The following is a 19,860-nucleotide window of genomic DNA, read 5'->3' as shown; positions in this document are numbered from 1 at the left end:
TTCTTGAAATATAAGTAACTTTATACAAAAAAGGTGATTTTTTGTTTTGTTTTTACAAAATCTGCATTTCTTTTTTTTTTTAATAGGTAAGACTGTAAGTAGTAAGTGATGCAGTTTCCTGGAATAAACCACTTTTCTAAACAATAAAATTACATATGCAAAATTCAAGTCTGTGGCAGTGGTATAGGAGTAATGAGTAATAAGGTGGCGGCAATGGAAAACAGAAAGAAAGAGTAGAGGGAGTTGATCTGGAGATTAACTAGTACTGAGGGAAGAGAAGACTGAGAGTCAGGAATGATTCTACAGTATTAAAACTGAGTACTGAGGACAGTGGGGGCAACAATGACAGAATAAGGGGTTGCTTTGGGTGGAATGATGACAAGCTTGGTACTATTTTAAGTCATGCTTATGCAATCAGATATGACAGGGTATATTCTAGTGACCTGGTTATAAATACACCAGTGAAAGGTGAGAAATTACTTATTAGATGAATCAGAACCAATATACTGAAGTTCCTAGGAAAAGTATATGATAATGTAAAAATCAGAGTTTCACAGATGTTATTTAAAAAACTCAATTATTTACAAATCAAATAATGACTAAACAGCTTTATCACTTGCTTTAATGAATGAGATTGAAACACATTTTTCCTTTAACTTATTTTAACATATGTGAGCAATCACATATATAACTTGGAGTTGATAAATACGTTTTATATTCTGTACATAAAATTACAGAGAATATTATTAGATTATAGTTATGACATTAAAGGCAAGAAATCATTTGTTGAAAAAATAGTATTATTAAAGCTGGGGATAAGTTTCTCATCTATAAATTTCTAAAAAAAATAAGAAGGAAAATAGAACAGTCCATTTTCCTGTTAAAAAAATCAAGCTCTGAGACAAAAAGAGTATATGTGGTTTTTAGCTTTACACATTTGTTTTAAGTTGTAAAACTTGCTTCTTTCTGAGTATCTAATAGATTCAGTTATTTCTTAAATTTCTCTAACTTCCTTACACTGTTTTTTATGTTGCTTCATTTTCTTAACTGCTAAGTGAGGAGAATATTATACCCTAAGCCCCAACAGAACAGATTTTCCACTATATAGTTACAGAATCCCCTCAGAAACCTATAAAATGTTTCTACTGTATTTATGGGGACTTCCTCCAGACCTGCTGCTTTATGGCTGTTCTTATATTAGAAGAGTCTGATTCATGTATGCCCAAGCCCAACAGACAGCAATAAAAATCATTCAGGTTTATAATAAATACAATTGTAATAGAATTTAAGCATAGAGACAGCTAACTAACAAACAAACTGAAAACAATCAGGTATTTAACAACCACCACCACCACAACTAAAGGAAGAAAATGGTTTATACTGTTTGACTTGCAAATTATACTTCTGGGAATTTACTGTAATGAAGCCAATAAAACAGAAAAGTACCTGTACAATAGTATTCACTGGAATACCAAATATAATAGCAAAAAATTGTAAACAACCTCAGTGATAGGATAATGGAAAAATTATTGCAACTCAAAGGAATATTATGTAGACATTTAAAACGATACATATGAAGGTTATTTAAAAATATGGAAAAGTGTATATGAAATAGCATGAGGTTAAAATGCAGGTCCCCAAACTGTATATGTATTATAAGCACAACTATACACACACACACACACACTGGATAAAATAAAAACAATTATAGCAGAATTATGGAATTAAGAGCAACTGCCTTATAGCCTAGATGGGAGGAGAGTTTGGGGGAGAATGGATGTATGTATACGTATGGCTGAGTTTCTTCACTGTTCACCTGAAACTATCACAACATTGTTAATTGGTTACATCCCAATACAAAATAAAAAGTTAAAAAAAAGAGTAACTGCCTTAAAATTTCCTTAATATTTTAAAGCTGCTTCAATTAGAGATAATTTTAAAAATATTTATAAAAAAAACTATACTGTATGTTTAAGATACGTAACAATGGTCATTAAAACTTTACATTATCCTTTGGGAGAAAACCCAGCAATCTTTATAATAAAAAAGAATATATATTTTCCTAAATAAGAGAATTGAGAAGAAAATATAAAATGTATTGAGTATTTCTCCTGAAAACGTGAATTTGAGAAAAAAAAATCTTAAAAAGACAGGATTTTTAAAAAGAAAATTTTCACAACAGGGCTAGTAGAATAAAATCATAATTTTGGAGTAGTCGTAAAGTCCTGTGAGTTCAGTTCATATGTGTCCGTGTGTGTGCAATTTTATATTCCTTCTATATACACAGTACAAAGCCTTTGACTATGTGGATCACAACAAACTGCAGAAAATTCTTAAAGAGATGGGAATACCAGACCACCTGATCTGCCTCCTGGGAAATCTGTATGCAGGTCAAGAAGAAACAGTTAGAACTGGACATGGAACAATGGATTGGTTCCAAATCGGGAAAGGAGTATGTCAAGCCTGTATACTGTCACTCTGCTTATTTAACTTATATGCAGAATGAATCATGCAAAATGCCAGACTGGATGAAGCACAAGCTGGAATCAAGATTGCTGGGAGAAATATCAATAACCTCAGATACACAGATGATACCATTCTTATGGCAGAAAGTGAAGAAGAACTAAAGAGCCTCTTGATGAAAGTGAAAAAGGAGAGTGAAAAAGTTGGCTTAAAACTCAACATTCAGAAAACTAAGATCATGGCGTCTGGTCCCATCACTTCATGGCAAATAGATGGAGAAACTATGGAAACAGTGACAGACTACTTTCTTGGGCTCTAAAATCACTGCAGATGGTGACTGCAGCCATGAAATTAAAAGATGCTTGCTCCTTGGAAGAAAAGCAATGACCAACCTAGACAGCATATTAAAAAGCAGAGACATTACTTTGCTGACAAAGGTCCATCTTTTCAAAGCTATGGTTTTTCCAGTAGTCATGTATGGATGTGAGAGTTGGACTATAAAGAAAGCTGAGCACCGAAGAATTGATGCTTTTGAACTGTGGTGTTGGAGAAGACGCTTGAGAGTCCCTTGGACTGCAAGGAGATTAAACCAGTCAATCCTAAAGGAAATCAACCTTGAATATTCATTGGAAGGACTGATGCTGAAGCAGAAACTCCAATACTTTGGCCACCTGATGTGAAGAACCACTCACTGGAAAAGACCCTGATGCTGGAAAAGATTGAAGGTGGGAAGAGAAGGGGACGACAGAAGATGAGATGGTTGGATGGTCGGACTGACTCAATGGCCATGAGTCTGAGTAAGCTCCCTAAGTTGGTGATGGACAGGGAAGACTGGCATGCTGCAGTCCATCCGGTTGCAAAGAGCTGGACACGACTAACCGGGTGAACTGAACTGATACATAGTATCAGTGAATGATGGATCCTTGCTTAGCTTTAAGTTGATGGCAATAACAATCTAATCGTGCATTTGGTTTGGTTTCAAAAAGTTAACACACACACACGCTCTCCACAGTCACTTAGCTTAGGTACTAATGTTTCTGAGGATCCTACTTATAGAAAACTCTGCTGAATGTGGTGCCACTTCCTATAATAATTTTTAATAATCAGTTAGATATAAAACAAAGTACCCAGTGTAAGCTATGCATATAAAATGTTTTTGTCTTTGTCATTTACTGTGCATGTAAAAGTGTTATTACAGAATAGAATTTAAAGATAAATTTAAGGAATGTATTAGGTGCCTAGTGAAATTAAAAATAAAATATTCTAAAGTAAAAGGAAGAAATAAAGTTAAATAGTTTTAGCCTAAAACTATTTCAATAATCTTTAATTCCATAACAAAGTCATTTTTATTACTTAGTCACAATTATAGTAACAGAAAAATCTGAAGTCTGACCTTTTGTTTAAATATCCTAATCAATTAACAATTCTTAATTTTTCAAGTTCCCTTCCTGTATGTTTGGGTACACACACACAAACACTTTTCTATAGAGCTACAAAATCTTCATAATTATTAATAGGACTTAAAACTGTTGTATAGGATCTGTGATTTGGACCATGACAGAGTACCTAGAAACAGGCTTATCTTTCTGCCATAAACTATAATAAATCTGGATAAAACAGTATATGAAGCAACTCTTTTTAGGCACTGGACTACACTTCAGACAGCAGAGGACTGTGATCCTTAAAAGAAGAGAAACACAAAAGGTGTTTATCCTGGCTTTCTGTCTAGTTCATGTTCTAGACTGTGGTATAGAGGGGAGTCCAAGAAGAGCCTGGCTGTCTCACTGAGTGACAGCTTTGTGAGTTAAGAAGGCAGAAATCAGGGTTCAGAGCCACTGAGATGGTGGGGCTTTGTGTGGCGGAATACTGAAGGAGAGAGGGCTGGACAAAGAGGAGGGCCACTGAAGTCTGCACAGATTGTGCAGTGCAGTGCTTGGAGATGCTAGAGTTCTGGCTAAGCCAGAGACCATTCTGAACACCTTAGGTATTCAGTTAAGACCCCCAAAAATGCCATGCTATAGAAATAAGAAACACACTAGATTCAGAACAGATTTAGAAAACAAACTTTTATGGTTACTGGGGGGCGGGGTGGGGGGCGGGGCAGGGGCAAAGGGAGAAGGGATAAACTGGGAGACTGACACATCCACACCACTGTATATAAAATAGATACCTAATAAGGACCTGTTGTCACCTGCTTATTTAACTTCTATGTACAGTACATCATGAGAAACGTTGGGCTGGAAGAAGCACAAGCTGGAATCAAGATTGCTGGGAGAAATATCAATTATCTCAGATATGCAGATGACACCACCCTTATGGCAGAAAGTGAAGAAGAACTAAAAAGCCTCTCGATGAAAGTGAAAGTGTAGAGTGAAAATGTTGGCTTAAAGTTCAACATTCAGAAAAGGAAGATCATGGCATCTGGTCCCATCACTTCATGGGAAATAGACAGGGAAACAGTGGAAACAGTGTCAGACTTTATTTTTGGGGCTCAAAAATCAGTGCAGATGGTGACTGCAGGCATGAAAATTAAAAGACACTTACTTCTTGGAAGAAAAGTTATGACCAACCTAGACAGCATATTCAAAAGCAGAAACAACAAAGGTCCGTCTAGTCAAGGCTATGGTTTTTCCAGTAGTCATATATGGATGTGAGAGTTGGACTGTGAAGAAGGCTGAGCACCGAAGAATTGATGCTTTTAAACTGTGGTGTTGGAGAAGACTCTTGAGAGTCCCATGGACTGCAAAGAGATCCAACCAGTCCATTCTGAAGGAGATCAGCCCTGGGATTTCTTTGGAAGGAATGATGCTGAAGCTGAAACTCCAGTACTTTGGCCACCTCATGTGAAGAGTTGACTCATTGGAAAAGACTCGGATGCTGAGAGGGATTGTGGGCAGGAGGAGAAGGGGACGACAGAGGATGAGATGGCTGGATGGCATCATGGACTCAATGGACGTGAGTCTGAGTGAACTCCGGGAGTTGGTGATGGACAGGGAGGCCTGGCGTGCTGCAATTCATGGGGTCGCAAAGAGTCGGACACGACTGAGCGACTGAACTGAACTGATACAGTACAGGGAACTCTATTCAATACTCTGTAATGACCTATATGGGAAAAGAACCTGAAAAAGAGTGGATATATGTATATGTATAACTGATCACTTTGCTGTATACCTGAAGCGAGCACAAAACTGTAAACCAATTATACTCCAATAAAAGTTAAAAAAAGAAAAAAATCTGTCAACCTTGGCTTCTATATGCAGTGAGGATATCTTTCAAAATTTAAAAACAGAGATATCTTCAGGTATATAAAACTTGAGAGAATTTGTTAGCAGCAGAATCTACGTGACAAGAAATTTTTTCAGACTAAAGGAGAATGGTACCACATAGACACTGAGGTAGACTAAAGAGACCACAAGTGATAAATATGTGACTAAATATAAAAGACAATATTTTAAAAAATTCTTTCTTAATAACTCTTAAAAATTACTAACTATATACAGCAAAAATAATGAATTACAAAGTTTATAACATGTATAGAAGTAAAAGTATGTGTTAGTTGCTCAGCTGTGTCTGATTCTTTGCAACCCCATGGACTGTAGCCCCCCAGGCTCCTCTGTCCATGAGATTCCTTCCCCAGGCAAGAATACAGAAGTGGGTTTCCATTCCCTTCTCTAGGGGATCTTCCTGACCCAGGGATTGAACCCACATTTCTTGCATGGCAGGCAGATTCTTTACTGTCTGAGCCACTAGAGGGCTATAGAAGTAAACTATATAACCACAATAAAGCAAACACTGCATGACTAAGTAGAATCACACTGTTGTAAGGTTTTTACATTTTACTGACATACAATGTTGTAAAAACATTAATTCTAAGTGGGCTTGTATGAAGTTGAGGAAGCACACAGCAATGTCTGGAATTGTGGTTCTCCAAGTGTGACCCATTTTCAGGTAGTTCATTAAGTCGAAACTATTTTCATAATAATACTGTCATTTGCATTTTTCACTGTGTAACATTTGCACTGATGGTGTAAGAGCAATAATGGGTAAAACTGCAACTGCCCAAGTATGAAACGAGGCAGTAGCACCAAAGTGTATAGATGATCTCTGATTTATGATGGTTCAATTTGTGATTTTTCGACTTTATGATGGTGCAAAAGTGATATGCATTTAGTAGACATCGTACTTGGAATCGTGATCTTTTTCTGGGCTAATCATGGTGGTATAATACTGTCTCATGATGCTAGGCACTGGCAGTGACCTACAGCTCCCAGTCAGCCATGTGATCACAAAGATAAACAATCAATTCACTTACTACCATTCTGTATGAATACAACCTTCTGTTTTTCACTTTCAGTACAGCCTTCGATATATTACACAAGATACTCAACAATTTATTAAAAATATGTGTGGTATTAGATGATATTGCCCAATTGTAGGATAATGTAAATGTGCTGAGCATGTTTAAGGTAGGACAGGCTAAATTGTGTTTGGTAGGCTAGACATATTAATTGCATTTTTGACTTACAATATTTTCAACTTATTTGTACATAACCCCATTGTAAGTCAAGGAAGATCTGTACTAGCAGTCATCAATTCTATACCACCAGCCAGGGGATGATAAAGAATGTGCCAGTTTTTGTTTTAAAAAATTCAATTCACTGGAGAATGTGTTGGGAAGCATGCAAAAAGCTGCACACTGAAGACAGATGACTGACTTGTAGAAAAGCACTTGTACGACTGTTTGCATTGTGAACTGAATTAGGTGCTTTTTCCATGGAATGCTATTTTTACTTGAAAGAGCAACTGTAGACAAACTACAGCTATTCAGACTTGAGTATTTGGCATCTTAAAAGTAAATGAAATGAGCCTATCTATCACTTTAAGGAAAAAAAAACCAGTATTTGCTGTCAAAGATAAATGTTGTGCTTTCAAACAAAAATTTGAATCTTGGAAAAACTGTGTCTACCACCATGAGTTTGATAGCTTTCAATACTTAAAGAGATTTTTCCTGATGGGAATAATGGTGTATTAATAAATGTGATTTCTGATTATTAATGAAATGTGTCATTTGGATCTACAAAAAACAGGGTACTAAACTTTCCAAATTATCCATGTGTGATATTATAAAATGATACCTAGGTTTAAAAAAAGATTCCTTCAAAGTATAAGGTACAACAATGGTTTATAATATAGCAGAATATCAAAAGTTCACTGATAGGGTTTCATATTCTATATTTGCAACTAAAAAACTGCTACTAAACTTATAAACTTATCATGCTTATAAATTTATCATAAAAGGCTATTATAAAACTCTTCTCCTTTACAATACGTATTTGTGTGAGACCAAATTTTCTTTATATAATTCAACTTAAACAGCATGACATAACAGATTGAATGAAGAAGCAGATATAAGAATCCAGGTTTTTCCATTGTCAGATATTAAAGAGACTCTCAAATATTTAAAACAATGCCATTCCTTGACCTATATTTTTTGGGAGCACACAGATATTTTCATTAAAATATGTAATTTATATGAACATAGAATGGATTTATTATTGTTTTAAAATTAATACTTTTAATGTTCAGTTTCAATCTCTAATATGGAACATATCAATATATACAGTCCACGTAAATAAAAAGTTTTGGGGTCCTCAATAATTTACTGTGCACAGGGGTCCTAAGACCACAATGTTTGAAACTGTTGCTCTAAAATAACATCTAAAAAATAATTTTAAGATGTATAATCAAAAAGTTAGTAGAGAAAAATAAAAGAACAGATGAGTCAAAAAATAAACAGAAATATAACCAGATTGTATTAACTTACAAAGCTACCAAGATTGGGTGTTACCTTAAATTTCTCACTCTTTTTCTTTCATTTTTGGCATTACTTTAGTAGATCTAAAAAGATACCAAATTGTTTTGATTTGTATTTCTTTTACTGTTGTATATTTTCCCATATGTTCATATGTACTTCTTTCTGGGTCAACTTTCTATTTCTGTTGCCAATTTATCCACATAACAAAAGGTTTTCATGCTTTTCTAACAATATAACAAATACTCAAATGTTAATCTTGATATATGGCAGTGGAAAGTAATTTAGATTTTCTGTGTCTCTCAGTTTTAATATTAGTAAAATAAGTGTAATAGTTCTCAAAAGAGTATACAACTAAGATTATGTACTTTGAAATTATAATTATCCTATTTCATCAAATCTAAGATAGCATTATTTTCTGTACCAGTAGGAAAGAAAAAACACTTCCAATTACAGTGGCAAGATGCTATCAATTTTAAGAAATATCCTGATTTTAGAGATGTTAATTGGTGAAAAAATGTCTTGGGTGGATAAAATATAGCTGTTATAGATGTATCAGACAATAACTGAATTAACTTCAATTAAATCTTTTCTACTATTGACACTAATTTATAATTCTGACTCCTGGATTTCCACTTATCTTTTTGGCTGTAATAAACATTTAAATTGATTGTTTTTATTAATAGGTCAGTTTCTCACTTAGGAAGGTATGACTTACAAAGGAATCAATGCATTCCCATTTCTGCATAAAATGTAATAGAGCTCACAGCTGCTGGAAAAAAAAATTCACTTCTCTCATTAAACATTTACTAACAACCTATATCTATTATTTGAAGATGAAGATTTGGTATAACTCAGAATTGTCACGATGAGGAGCTGTAATAGATTATTTAAGAACAAAGACTATAAGATAGTAAGATGGGAACAGGTATACGGGGGGCATTCTTTTTTTTAAATTTTATTAATTTTTATATTTACTTTATTTTACTTTATAATACTGTATTGGTTTTGCCATACATTGACATGAATCCACCATGGGTGTACATGAGTTCCCAATCCTGAACCCCCCTCCCACCTCCCACCCCATATCATCTCTCTGGATCATCCCCGTGCACCAGCCCCAAGCATCCTGTATCCTGCATCAAACATATACTGGCGATTCATTTCTTACATGATAGTATACATGTTTCAATGCCATTCTCCCAAATCATCCCACCCTCTCCCTCTCCCTCAGAGTCCAAAAGTCCGCTCTACACATCTGTGTCTCCTTTGCTGTCTCGCATACAGGGTCATCATTACCATCTTTAAAAATCAAAATGCAAATAATACTAATGCTTATAAAGTTTCACCTCTACCCTATCTCTTATCCCCATGCCCATCCCTGAGATAAACACCATTATCAGTAAGATGGGGACCTTTTCAGACATTTCTCTGAGTATATAAAAACAAAGATCTGAATATATATGTAGTACACATATTGAAATTCCTTAATAAAAATGAGGCCATACTAGAGATACCTTTCTGCAATTTATTCCTGTTTAATGACATATCATAGCCAACTCTTGATATCAATACACATGGATCTTTCTTATTTTTATTAACTGTGACATTATTTTCCAATGTATGGATATAAACCATATTTTTAAAGGCCTTATTGAGATACAATTGACATACAGCATATATTTAAAGTGTACGATTTGATAAGTTTGACAAATGTAATCTTCATGAAACCATCACCACAACCTAGATAATGACCTTTATCCATCACCCTCAAAAGTTTCCTTGTGCCCTTTTGTAACTCCTCCCTTCCACGCTTCTCCCTCTCATCACACCCGCCTCCTGCTTCACCAACAACCACTGATCTGTCATCTGCCTCTACAGATTAGTTTGCATTTTCCAGTCTAGTAAAAGTTAAGTACACATTCTTTATTTCTAGCTTCTTCCACTCAATGCCCTCCTCCAGGGGATCTTCCCAACCCAGAGATCAAACCCAGGTCTCTCACGTTGCAGGCGATTCTTTACCGTCTATTACAATTTGTTTATCCATTTACTTATTGATGGATATTTGCATTGTTTCCAAATTCGGTTATTACAAATAAAGCTGCTATGAACAATCATGTAAAAGTATCTGTATAGATATATGCTTTCTTTTCTCTTGGATAAATATCTAGGAATGGAATGGCTAAATCATACACAGGGTACCTGTTTAATTTTTAAAGAAGCCGCCAAGCTGTTTTCCATAGTGATTATATTGTTTTATGTTCCCACAGCAGTGTATGAAAATTCCAGTTCCTCTACACCTTTACCAACAGTATTGGTACAGTATTTTGAATTTTAGCTATTCTAATAAAAATGTAGTAGTATTTCACTGTGATTTTAATTTGCACTTCCCTAATGACTAATGGTGTTTGAATATCTTTTCATATGCTTGTTACCTGTGTGTGTTCTTAGGTACAGTGTCTGTTCAATATTTTGCCCATTTTTATAAGGTTGTTTGTTTACTGAATTTTGAGAGCTTTTTATATATTCTGATTTTATTAGCCATAAAATGAACAAACTATTGATATATGCAACAACGTGTATAAATCTACAACCATTATCCCTAGTAAAAGAGGCCAGACAAAAAAAAAAAGAGCATATATTGTGATTCCCTCTACATAAAATACTGGAAAATGCAAACTAATCCATAATGCATGCTATGTTCTTTCTCCTTCATTCCTTCTTTCCTTTCTGTTTTGTTGGCAGATAAATTCTTTTATCTTTCTCAGTAAGCTTCAGTTTGAAGGCTGGGTATTACGTATGTTCTGTACTTTTCTGGTAATCTGAGGGTGTCAGAGGTGGGGGAGAAGGGGAAACTCTACTGAGTAGTGGGCAGACTTTATGAGGGTCTGGGTCTGCTTTTTTCTTTTTTGAGATTAAGTCCTCTGCTAGGTTTCACTTACCTAGTTAAGATGTGCCCTATTCCTAAGGGGGTTTCCCCTGGGCTTTGGACAGTTCCCTCAATTCAGCATGGAACTCTGGAAAATGGTGAGCCCCTCGATTTTCCCTGCTCTGCTATGACCTCAAATTCTTCTCTAATAGGTAAGAATATTTATTTTCAAGGATTTTTTCTCAACTTTTGCCAGGGTTGCCTAGTGAGTATTAGTAATGATTTCTCAGCTGATCTTTCCGTAGTATCACTTCTGAGGGATACAGGTAGGGTTAGGAGCCACTCTGAGCCAAATATGAATCTACAGTTTCCTTCCTTGGTCACTAATTGTCCATGTTCCTGAACTCTTATAGTTGCTGTTGGTATAGTTTTTGCTTGTTTTCACTATTTCTTATTCATTTTGTTGGAGGATAAATACTTTGGTTTTCAAATTCAACCGATTTCCTCTCCTGGAGGACTCAGGCTTATTCATGAAACAGACTAGAGCTCCTTTAGAGCAGTGATCATCGCCTTCTCCTCTCCTGAGTACTCCTTAGAATCTAGCCCAGTGATGGGAACATGTGAATATTAAAAAAGTGGGGAAGAAAGATACCACTTCATGTTTTATAACAGTAACTCTAAGTGTCCTGAACAACAGAGCTTGATTTAGTCTCATAAAATACTTCTTTTGTCACACCATTTACCCAGTTTCAAAATGTGAAACCTCTCTTCCAAGTGGGGTGGTCTATTTTTTGCTTTGAAAAACACCTTGTGTACAAGACAGATCTTTGCTCGTGCTAATGTCTAGAACAAAAGGATTTTCATTGTTTAAATCTTCCTCCTTTAGTGCCCAGGGTAAATCCTACCTACTCTAAGAGGTCTTATTGACTTCTGTATATCCCCATCTCAAAAATCTCTCCCAGTTCTTAAGACTATCCGTAGGATCTTTACTGTCTTCACTATATGACCTTGCATAGTCCTCTATACTGTTTATGTCTTCATTGATACATATCTCAATTCTTATAATCATATCAAGAACGATGCCTTTAGTGAGCACTTACTCCTGCTAAGTGTTTTATATATTTATTTCCTTTAACACTCACAACACTTCATGAAAAAACACTTGCTCAAATTCCGATAGCTGGAAAGGGGTAGATTCAGGACTTAAATTGAGATTTTTTTTTATTCTAAAGCCCATGTTTAGCTACAAAATTAACTCTCAGACTAGCTGTAAACTTCAAGTAGACATGAACTGAATCTCCTATTTCTCTACATTGATTCACTTATTCAAATATACTTATTAAGCACCTATAATATAGAGAACATCCCAATGGGACAGATAGAAGCTAAGATCTTCTCTGAAGAGCCATATAATCTAATAATGAAGATGAAACAAACGTATAAGTAACTAAAGTGAATGTTAGGAAACAGTAATAACAATAATATAGCTAATTTTTATGTGCTGCTTACTTGTTATACAACTACATACTAGATTCAATCCTCACAATGACTCTATGAGGTAAATATTACTATTATTATCCCATTTTAGAGATGAGAAAACTGAGGCACAGATTGAGTAACTTCCTAAAGTTAGACATGCAGACTGTCTCTTTTAACATGTAGATTGCCTCTCATGATAAATTACTGTATAAGGAAAATTCAGACAATATAATAAGAATTTTTGATATCTAAACTCTACAGGGATTCCAGAAACAGTCAATTATTTAAATGAGTTTTAAAATAGAAATTCATGTTGCAAGATATAGATCCTACCTTGGACCTATAGAGAATTATTTAGTTCAGCATTTTAAACTAAAGGTCATGACACTTGTAGTCAGTCATGAAACCAATTTAATCTACCTACATTTAAAAAGAGAAATAAACAGAAATGGAGTAGAAAAGAATAAATGGAAACTATAAGTACATGGTAAAACTGTAAAGGAAACTTCTGTTCCTGTTTCACCTATGTGCATGTGTTATATGTACATGTACTGGCCCATGATGTAAACTGTTCTCCTTACACTGGATCATGCCAGAAACCTTGAAAGCTGCTGGCCTAGCTGATTTAGTTAGGTGACAATACAAGTGCTTACTGCTTCCTTATAAATTTTAGGGACCCCCTGAAAAGTTCTTACACCCTTAAACCAGGAATAGCATGGAATAAGAAATGATTTTTCCAAGTAACTATAAGTTGCTCAGTATAGACAGATGTCTGAGCCAAGCCTCACGAGCAATCTGAATATAGTTTTATGTCAGTGGCTCCCAAATGGATAAATGTAATAAATATAATTAAAAGACTATAAGCAGAATATAAAATGGTTTAGTCACTGTGGAAGTTTGGCCGTTCCTCAAAATTTAAACACATACTTACCACATAACCCCACAATTCCATTCCTAGGTATTTATCCCTACGACTTGAAAACAAAGACTCAAACAAGTACATGTACACACATGTTCACAGCAGCTCTATTCACAAAAGCCAAAAGGTAGAAACAACTTAAATGCCCATCAGTAAATGAATGGATAAACCAATTGTGGTGTATGTAGAATATTATTCTGTCATAAAAAGGAATGAGGTACTAACACATGCTACAATAGGGATGAACCTCCAAGACTTATGCTAAGGGAAAGAAGCTGGACCCAAAAGACCACTTGTTATATGATCTCACTTATACAAAATATCCAGAAGAGGTAATTCCGTAGAGACAAAACACAGATTGGTGGTTGCCAGGGGCTGGGAACTGTAGTTTAAGTATAAGCTGCTTAATGAATAAGGAATTTTACTTTAGAGTAATGGAAATGTTTTGGAACTAGATAGAGATGCTGGTTGCACAAAATCGTGAATGTAATTTATGCCACTGAACTGTTCCCTTTAAAATGGTTAACTTTGTGTTATGTGAAATTCACTTAACTAAACTATTAATAATTAAGAACCTATAGGCAGATGTAAATACTAGTTATACAAATTCTAGAATCTGGAGGCAAATATTACTCAGGATATAGAAACTGAAGAAAATAAGGGTTATTTTCATTTTGTCTCAAAAAATTTTTTAAAAGAGGTTCATATATAGAGTAAATAGTTCTTATTAACTAAATCAGAAGCTAGAGGAAAAAATAAACTGTACACAATTTTGAGCAATATCTCTGAGAGAAAATTGACATGTATTTTTTAAGGAAAATCTTAAAAGGACTTCCCTGGTAGTCCAGTGGCTAAAACTCCAAGCTCCCAGTACAGAGGGGCCTGGGTTTGATCCCTGGTTGGGGAACTATATCCCACATGCTGCAACTAAGACCTGGCACAGCCAAACAAATACATTCTCAAAAAATCTTAAAAAAATAAAAATTCAGCATGAGGAAACATTATTCTTAAATATAAAGCAGGAAATAAGGAAGGAAGTGAGAACTTTTAGACAGAACTTTGTACTTGAAATAAGGAGAAAGTAAACCAGTCTTCTGGTTTCAGTTTAATTTACGTTATCTTCTCTTCAAGCAAAAAAAGGTGGGGGGCTCAGGGACATGTGGGGAGATGTTGTGAAGCCAGTATTTCCCTCTTCCCTTGGAGGAAATTATTATTATTTTTTTTATTACAGTACATATCTGTCTTTGGAGAGAGTTCACTAGAGGTATCCTGGCACAGGCAGGATAACCTCTTTGGGGGGTATGCTATGGAGGAGGATGGCTGTAGAGACCAGGTCAAGGTTTTTCAAACTTTCTCTAGGCTGCTAGAGTGAGGGAGAGGTGGGAGAGCTAAGGGGAGATGGAACTGTTGATGTCCCAAGCCTCTATGCCCACTTCACTCAGAAGAGGTTTGTTTTTTACCTTTTAAATACTGGGATTTTACATTAAGATTTCACTTGGAAAAAAAAATTCTGCTGCTAAAGAAATATTTGAAAACCACTGGACTGGATCAAGGATTCCTAAACCTGGTAGTTCAAAAGAATGACTAAAAGAGCTTTTTCAAATTGCAAATTTTGGGGCCATACCCACAGACCTAGTGAAATAACTCCCAAGGGGTACTTGTGCAGTTGTCCAAAGCTAGCCCATAGTGTTTGAGAGGCACGGAACCAGATGACCTTTGCTCCCTGAGAGCCTATGACAAAACAGAACTTAAGTGGGCAGGCAGGAATCTTGGGCAAAAGAGCTGATGGTAGCAAACAGAAAATGAGATGTAGACAACTAAATAACTAGAGTCTATTGACAAACACAAACAAATACAAACAACCAAAAACATTTGGCAAACAAAGAGCTTGCCTAGGACCAGAAGTTCCTCTGGAGGTTTAACTGCTTGGCAATTATCTCATAGCCTATTATAACTGTCCAAATTGGTGATGACAGTCAAAATGGTTTAACTCAGCAACAAGAAAGTATACTGTCAGCCAAATATATAATTTAAAATTTTCTTGCAGCCATATTAAAAAAAGTGAAAAGAAATGAAATTAACATAAATAATATACTTTAGCTCAATATATCCAAAATAATATCATTTTAACATTTAATTAAGTACAAAATTACTAATGACATATTTCACAATTTATTTGTATTCAGTCTTCAAAATGTTACAGCACATCTCAATTCAGACTAACTAGGTTTCAAATGCTCAACCACATGTGGGTAGCAGCCACCATATTGTATAATGCAGGACTAATTAGTAAAAAGTCAATCTATTTCTTTTTAAAATTGATATTCTGTTTCAATATAGAAAGTCCATTAATTACTTTCCCAGCCCTAGAGGTCCTGCACCCAAGGCAGAGGTAACAATTCTGTCTGTGGATGTTATACCCAGCCTCTTATCTTCAGACCTGACCCCTCTCTCTCCTAGCAGAGGAATCTGTGTTCTGGACATTTTTCTCAGAATGTCTGGCTCCCCAAACCTATTCAAAATATCTAAAACTAAATGCAACATCTTTATTCCAAAATAAAAAATCAATTTACTATTATTTTGTCAAATTCCTGTATCTGTTATGAGTATTCATACGTGGACTTGTTTTCCGTTATTCTGGTAAATACCTGGGAGTGGATGGAACTGCTGTGTCATGTTTGATATGGAGAACAAACTAGTGTTCTAGTGGGGGAGTGGTTACCAGGGGGGAGACAGAAGGAGGGGGAGGATTAAGAGGAACAAACTATTATGTATAAAGTAAGCTACAAGGATATATTGTACAACACAGAATACAGCTAATATTTTATAACTATAAATGGAGGATAACCTTTAAAAACTGTGAATCGCTATATTTTATACCTGTAACTTATATAATATTGTACATCAACTATACTTCAATTTAAAAAAAGAAAATAGACCACTTGTTTTCTTCTATTAAATATATATTTTTTAAAATCAATTTACCTCTTGATTTTCCTATTTCTGTTAGTCATTTGGGATCAAACCTTCAGAGTCAAATGTTTCCTTTTCCTTTATTACAAAAGCACCAAGTTTTACTTTTTCTTTCCTTACAATCTCTCATTGGCCCTTTCCTGCTTCTAGTTATACCTGCTGATCTCTGTTATATGTAACAGTATATACTGTTAACCAAATACTTAATATACCATGTATAATGGATGCCATTTCTCTTCAGTGACTCTGTCATACCTTTCACTTCAGGTGTGAATTTAAGATCACACAATCTTCCTCCCACCCCTACATCTGGTCTATTATCATTCCAACTTTATCATTTTCCAGTCTCCTAAAACAGCCTTTACTTTAGGCAAACTATCCTGTTCTCCTAATTAGGCCTTACACTTCCTCATCTAGGTAGGTATTGCTTTCCACCCACCTGGAATGCCCTTACTCCAGCTTTACGTTGTCATTATTCCACAAATATTTATGTGTCTGGCACTGTACTGGGTACTGGAGAAACAACAAATATCTCAGTTTCTCCAATTAAACCTTCCTTAATATGTCAATTATACCTCGATAAAGCTTAAACTGAAAAAAAAAAATTTCCTGACTATTCCAAAACAGAAGTGATTCTGCACTGCTGAGTTGTTCTTATAGGGAACTAGGCCTTGTAAGAATACACTGAGCCCTTATAATTTGCTGCTTTGTATTCCCAATTATCAATTTTTTCTATAAATATCAGTCTATCATCACAAATAGAGTGGATTTCCTAAAAGCACAAATTAAGGTCAAATCAGCATGTTCTCCCTGGTGCTTAGCTGTGAAAGAGACAAGTGGAGGGCTCTACATAGAAAAGAAGACCCTTCAGTGATATGCTGCAAAATCAGGATCATAAGTGAGGAGGGAGGGCCCAGAGAAATTCAGAACTGGCAACACTTAAGTAAGGATCCAGATCCTTACTTGCACTAGTGGTACAAGAACCCAACTGACAATGCAGGAGATGCAGGTTCAATCCCTGAGTCGGGAAGAACCCCTGGAGGAGGGCCTGGCAACCCACTCCAGTATTCTTGCCTGGAAAATCCCACAGAGAGAGGAGCCTGGCAGGCTGCTGTCCATAGAGTCGCAAAGAGTCTGATACAACTGAAATGACTTGGCACACATACAAGTAAGGATGAATTACCCTGGCTTTTAGACTTCAACAACATAGGGTTGTGTTGTAAAAATCTTTTCCTGGCACTAAATGAAAATAATATGTACGTACATTAATGTACATACATTATATCACACCTAAAAAGATAACTTACCACATGTTATGTTCAAAAACTTTTGTTCGATCAGTTAAAATCCTTGATCCCAGAGGGGCCCCTGGGTGACAACCACTTTGGTATCTGTGAGGTACTTTTCTTATCCTTGGACAGGAAATATAATTTCTCCAAATCACATTCATCCTAATCAGTACCTGGAAAGTTTCAAACAATTAATTAGTCAATATGGATTAAACAATGTATTATTTACCTAAGAGCCAAAAACTGGTATAAAGGAACAACAAACTGAGAAAGGATGTGAAAACTAACCACTTTTAAATGAAAGATGGTCATGGTAGCTTCTCTCCTGAAGTATATAGACTCAAGAGAAAGGAAAAGAGTATCTGGAGTGTGCAACACTCACAATCTTGACGAACTTCGCTTTGCTCGGTATTTGCTTATATAATTCTTAGCACATGGCCAAAGCATGAAAGCCCAAAATCTGGATTTTGTATATTAAAAAGTTTTTTAACATTATTATTTGGCTTTGGGAATTCTATGCAAATGTATTTCTGGGAAATATTTGATAACCACTAAACCAAAAACTCAAGTAGAGGAGCAAAATAAGAAAACAAACTTATTAATCTCATTCTCTGGGTTGAGCTGAATAATATAAATACTGGTAAAATAAACAAGTGAATACTATGTTAAGATCCCATCAGTTAATTCTAACCATCATAACACATACATACATTTTTAAAGAATAATCAATCCATCTGCAAAACAGATTTCCCTGTACAAAAAGCATGCTTAAATCCCAGGTCAAAAGGAGAATAATCATTTGATTAGCCAAATCTATCTCCATTTCTGGAGAATAACTTAAAACATTGAAAAAGTATGTTATTTTAATTATGTACCAGCATATATGTCAGCTTAAATCTTTATGGAAAAGTATTAAAATAAGCTCTAGAGAGCTTATTTTGTCTAGTAAGAATCCACTGTAATACTGCTTGGCATTTCACCCTCATTCAGTTGTTCATTACAATATTCAGCCTAATGCTGTAAGCTGTCAGGTAGAAACAGATGCTAAAAGGTGTGTATATATAATATGCATTAGACACTATCCAAAGTGCTATTAGGCATAAAAATGACATGTATTGTACACCCTTTACCACCTTATGAAAGTCAATAGGTTTTAAGACTGTGAATTCCAAAACAAACTGCAGAATGTCAAAAACATCTCATAGTGCTTTTAAACATAAAATTCAAGATATTCTTTCCAGAAAAAAAAGGCTTAGTTATACACACCAAAAAGACTGCAATGATTCCATTTAAATGTGACTAATAGTGATGAGAAATGAAACATTCAATAGCTAGTCCAGATTTTCTGTTATTTGTTTTTCCTTCTCTAAATACAAGCTCTTCGGTGGAGGCAAATGAAATCAAATGCCCCGCCCACCACTACCTTTCCTCTGCTGTGCCTTTGTTCTTTTTCTCCTGCCACTGCTCTACAGAAGACTAACAAAACCCTACCAGCACAATTATTTTTAGAGCTCTCTTTCTGCACTGAATATTATTCATAAAATCTTCCATATGCTGAAGGGTAGAAATGGATTACACCTAGAAAAAGAGGCAATTCATGTTCAAAAGTGTAAAATGATGTAAATGTTTTCTGCCCAGGAAAGCAAAATCAAAATGAAATTTCAATCCTTCAAATAATCATGTGATACTTATCTGTATCTACTATATATAGAAAAGGAAGAGAGGGGGGAAAAAAGATATGAGTTTCTCTCACTATAAATGACCAGGAACCTCTATAGACAGCTGGAGACAAAAAGCCATAACCAGATTGGGTATTAGGCAATTCAGGAAAATGTCAGAGAAGCGTGTGCCTTGCAGACTGCTAGTCCAAAGAAAAAATATGATGTGGCCAGCGCCTAAACATGTGGCAATTTGTGCTGCTTAGGCAGCTGCTTCTCTAATTAACCCCACAAACATCTACTTCATTTATACATTATCTGCAACAAGCTTGCATTGCTCTTTATCATATAAATATACAGTGCAAGCACGTGCATGCTGTCATTTCAGTCGTGTCTGA

At 35.3% G+C, this 19,860-nt stretch overlaps 1 protein-coding gene across 1 annotated transcript in view; it reads right to left on the bottom strand.

Annotated features, from left to right (window-relative positions):
* Positions 1 to 17,971, bottom strand: part of METTL8 (methyltransferase 8, methylcytidine) — a 43,397-nt gene extending 25,426 nt beyond the window's left edge. Inside the window, exon 1 of the mRNA XM_052652949.1 lies at positions 17,823 to 17,971. Coding sequence (XP_052508909.1) covers positions 17,823 to 17,965 — 143 coding nt within the window. The 5' untranslated portion in view covers positions 17,966 to 17,971. The remainder of the gene's footprint in view (positions 1 to 17,822) is intronic.
* Positions 17,972 to 19,860: the final 1,889 nt, after the last annotated feature.

This window comes from Budorcas taxicolor, chromosome 2, assembly GCF_023091745.1.
Source record: "Budorcas taxicolor isolate Tak-1 chromosome 2, Takin1.1, whole genome shotgun sequence".
NCBI lineage: Eukaryota > Metazoa > Chordata > Mammalia > Artiodactyla > Bovidae > Budorcas > Budorcas taxicolor.
This window is presented reverse-complemented; position numbering and strand designations above follow the sequence as displayed.